We start from the raw sequence: 4,312 nt of genomic DNA, 5'->3' as shown, positions 1-4,312 counted from the left end.
ATTTAATAATATATTTAATATTAATTTCATAAGATAATCAGTAATCATTAATAATTAAGTTACATTTTTATTTTATTATTAAAATATACTTCAGTTTAAAACTGAAGTTTAGAATAAATAAAAATAAAATCAATAAATATAGTTACGTGTGTGTGTGTGTGTGTGTATGTGTATCTGTTTGTTTGTGCTGTGTATTGTTATAATTATTAGAGTAGCATGTTGATAGTTTTGCAACATGCTAATGTCAAACTGTTGGAATCAATCCGTCAGTCAAGTTGTCATAATTTGTCAATTCTACCCAATTTTATGAGTTTTCAGAGTTTTTCTACTTATAGCCATAACAATTCAGATTTTTTTTTTATAATGACATTGAAAATAATTGGAAGAGGTGCAATGAACTTGCCACAACTCCGAACAAACAAATAAGTTGACACGATATTTTGATTTCAGTTTTAATTATTTTATTATATGAGACGGAAGAGATTATGGAGTGATATGATAGGGTGACCATACGTGCCATTTTCCCAGGACGCGTCCTGGCCAGGATTTGTTTTGGCTTTGTTTTCCTGTTTTCATGCTTGCTGAAGGTAATGATCGAAAAGTAGTTTGACCAATAACATGCAAGCATTGTACATAATGGACCAATCATGGCGTGTGAGAAGGTGGGATCTACGGTCAAAGCGATGCAATTACGCGTACATATTAGGTGTGTTCGACTTAAAAGCAGTGCGGCTCAGACCGATCAGTGTTTGACATCAAAGTACCTCGAGAGCGTTTCGAAAGCATAACCATCTGTATGGTACTTTGATGTCATACACCGATCGGTTTGCACACACAAATAAAGCCAAAACCTAGATATTTTAGGCAATATAGAAACCCTGGCCAGGACCCGTCCTGGAAAAATGGCACGTATGGTCACCCTATGATATGAGGCATCAAACTAGCACAGCTGTGTTGGAAAAAAACAGTTAATTATACCATTTAGTCTCACTATACACAAATATTTGATCAGAATGGCAGGATCGACCAATCAGATACTGTGTACTATGTTCCTCCAGCCGCTGTGCAGTGAGCTTGACTCTGGACCGTCTCTTCTGGGCTTGCCGGTGAGCGGACATGACAAGCCCCTGATGGAAGCCATTGGGAACCCTGTGAAGGAGCTCAGAGAAGCAGTGGAGATGCTCAATGACACGGCGCGGGAGAGGGGCCGCTCGCAGTCACATGACCAGAGCATCCAGGAGCTCCTCACCAGGGTGTGTAGAGTCAGAAATTAATTATGTCCCATTAACTTTTGTTTGTGTTGAGGCAGACCTGGCAAGCAAGATTTGATATGTAAAGTCCAATCCAAATTCTATTTTATACCCCTTTCCCTTGTCCCTTGAAACAGAGTGTCAAGGGTTAGGGGTGAAAATATTCCCCTAAGAAATGGGACACCACTACTATACTGTTATGCGTCATCATACGTCGTCTAGCTCCTATACTACACACATCTATACTGGTGTGCATTAGAGCCATTCTATATTACCATTCTATAGTAATGCGCTGCTTACTGACACACACACACACACACACACACACACACAGACATATCGGAGATTGTGCAGCTCCACATCCAGGAGCAAAGAAACTTGTCAACGCTGCCCCACGACTTTTATTAATAACGTAGTTTAAATACTGAATCGCTACATTATATTTTCCAGCAACGAGATGATAAAATCGCTGTTTTTGAAGGAAACTCACTCATTGTACAGAAAGACGCATAGAAACATGTACACGCAACTTTCATCTCTCTCTCTCTCTCTCTCTCTCTCTCGCTCTCTCTCTCTCGAATTGCCAATATTTGAGAAAAAGGTTTAGCGATTTCTAATTATTGGGGGGACTAGCCCCCGTCAATGTCTATGGTGGTTAACGTCCTGATCAGACATATATGTTGTAGCACTATCATGCAGTCAGTAATGATTTAACGTTAGCAAACTTTAGCGATTTTTTTGCAAACATTTCTTTGAATAGCATGACCGTAAATATGAACGCACGATTGAATGTAACATAAAACAAATGGTTACTTTTCATTAAAATCTTTATTAATGCTAATGAATGCTTTTTGTTCACTCGTGCAGCTATGTTGCCGCTGTAGCCGGTTTATGCTCATACCCCTTCGTTTGAAGTGTGGTCCTGAAAAATCTTCATTTGAAGGGCTATCTGGCCCCTTACCCCTACGACACTGTTGTAGTGGTGCCTGGAGAATTAGGTATACTCTAAATTTATGCCCCCATTTTTTTAATGGCCTGCGTTATAAACAGTGACATGTAAGACTAGTCTTGCGTATTTAGTTCACCTCTAAAATGGGCAAGTAGTATTTGCAATATCACTTAACTTCTGCTACTTGACTTCACAGAGTAAGGATCATTATGAAATTAATATTAGCCACAGAAGAGGTGCAGATTTTGCAGTAAATAATTAAAATGTAAAAAAATTCCAGACTGCAGCAATTAACATTTTGTCAGAACCTCGTGTAAATTACAAGCTATTTTGTTTAGTTATCTGTTCAGAATCGTAAGAGAATCATGATCTCTATTTGATACCAAAAAAAATAAATTTGTGATAAATTTATCCAGAATTGTGCAGCTCTACTCATGTTTGATTTCTATCTTCTGATACTTTCATTTATCTCTAATGAAATCGGTCAGGTTTTCTCTGTAGAGCTGTTTTGAACTTACTGTTTGAAGTCATTCGTTTACTGGATCATTGGACTGAAAATTTACCGGTTTAAAAAATATCTGATCGCAAAAACCTGCTTCTTTTCATTTTAAGGTTTTTTTCCGTTCTAATGTACTGATTCAAATTAATAATCAATAATTAAATATTATTTTACCACTCTGCGCGCCTCCCCTGACATGCTCTCACGCCCCAGACCGACTGCGCTTGCATTTTTTTGCACGATGAGAGGTAATTCACGGCGTGTGATTTTTATAGTGTAATTTCTAATTACCCAGATACTGATGCTTTGACTCTGAGTACCGGCAACATGTGAGAAGCGGCGGTATTACGCTAAAGGTCAAAATATGCCGGTAATGCATACCGGTGTGAACAGGCCCATTTGGAGCACTGGTCCTGTTATTAGTGCTCACTTTGGCTGACGTCTCCATTCAAAGTAGTAGTTGAAGCACGTCCTGACCGCATTACTGTCTTTACTGGGTGTGTTTCGGGAATATTTACATTTATTCACATGCGATTTGATTTAGCTACTCATGTGGTGGACTGTCATGATTTGGCTAATGCAGTACTCTACTGAATGAGGTGCATCAGACGGGATTTCGAAGTGGGTATACGCAAAGCCGACTGATAAAGAAGTGGGTTTACACTGTATACCTGCGTATACCCTCCACTACATTACTCCCCTACACCTCCAAACAAAAGAGAATCGAGAGGTGTAATGGGTAGAAATGGGATTGGGCCTAAGTGTTCACTATCCTCTGTACTATTCGTCTTCTCCTTGTTTCCCAGCATGCCATGGTGTCAGCGCACGTGGAGCAGTGTCTGCAGCGCTGTGCGGAGCTCGCCGTAGATGTGCTGGAGATTGAAAGTGAGATGGCTGTGAGATGTGAGCCGGATCGCTGTGGTCTGGATGACCTGCAGGAGTACCAGGACCAGCTGGAGGTATGGGAGCACTGAACGGTACTGCAGGACTACCAGAGAAAAATGTTGCAAGAGTTTAGGGTGAATCTTACAAAACCTGGCTTACATTCTACCTTATTTTTAGGACAAGTAAAATATTTTGCAGTACTGCCTTGTTTTTTATGAGTTAATAATTTTCTCCTGACAATCTTATTGCTGTAATGCACAAACGCACACACACAAATAGAATTAAATTAAATTGAAAAATATTTATGCATAATGGTAGTGTTGTTTTTCTGCCCTCAATTTATCCTTTTTATTTAATAAAAATTATTTTTACAGAAATTTTCATTTATTACTTAATTGTCATGAAAATAATCACATCACAATAATTATAAATATATTATTATTATTATCATCATTTTTATAATAATGTATTAATATTATGATTGTAATGTGATTATTTTTTATTTGACAATTAATACAAATTAGAAATGATTTTTTTCTAATGTTGTTATTATTATTATTATTATTATTATTATTGTGATTTTCATGACAGTTAGGTAACAAAAAATGAGAATTCATTATTTCTTAATAATAATAGTAATAATAATAATAATTATTATTATTGTGATTATTTTTCATGACAATTAAGTAATAAAAATAAGAATTACAGTATAAAGAGAATTTTTTTTTT

The 4,312-nt window shown here is 37.1% G+C and overlaps 1 protein-coding gene across 1 annotated transcript in view; it reads left to right on the top strand.

The window, feature by feature from the left end:
• LOC107719701 (uncharacterized) overlaps positions 1-4,312 on the top strand; it is a gene marked incomplete at its 5' end in the record, with an annotated part of 45,344 nt that overhangs the window by 26,500 nt on the left and 14,532 nt on the right. The window contains 2 exons of the mRNA XM_016527188.1: positions 1,059-1,253; positions 3,505-3,657. Of these exons, the coding sequence (XP_016382674.1) occupies positions 1,059-1,253; positions 3,505-3,657 (348 nt within the window). The remainder of the gene's footprint in view (positions 1-1,058; positions 1,254-3,504; positions 3,658-4,312) is intronic.

Source organism: Sinocyclocheilus rhinocerous, unplaced genomic scaffold, assembly GCF_001515625.1.
Source record: "Sinocyclocheilus rhinocerous isolate Xijiao unplaced genomic scaffold, SAMN03320098_v1.1 scaffold511, whole genome shotgun sequence".
Taxonomy (NCBI): domain Eukaryota; kingdom Metazoa; phylum Chordata; class Actinopteri; order Cypriniformes; family Cyprinidae; genus Sinocyclocheilus; species Sinocyclocheilus rhinocerous.
This window is presented reverse-complemented; position numbering and strand designations above follow the sequence as displayed.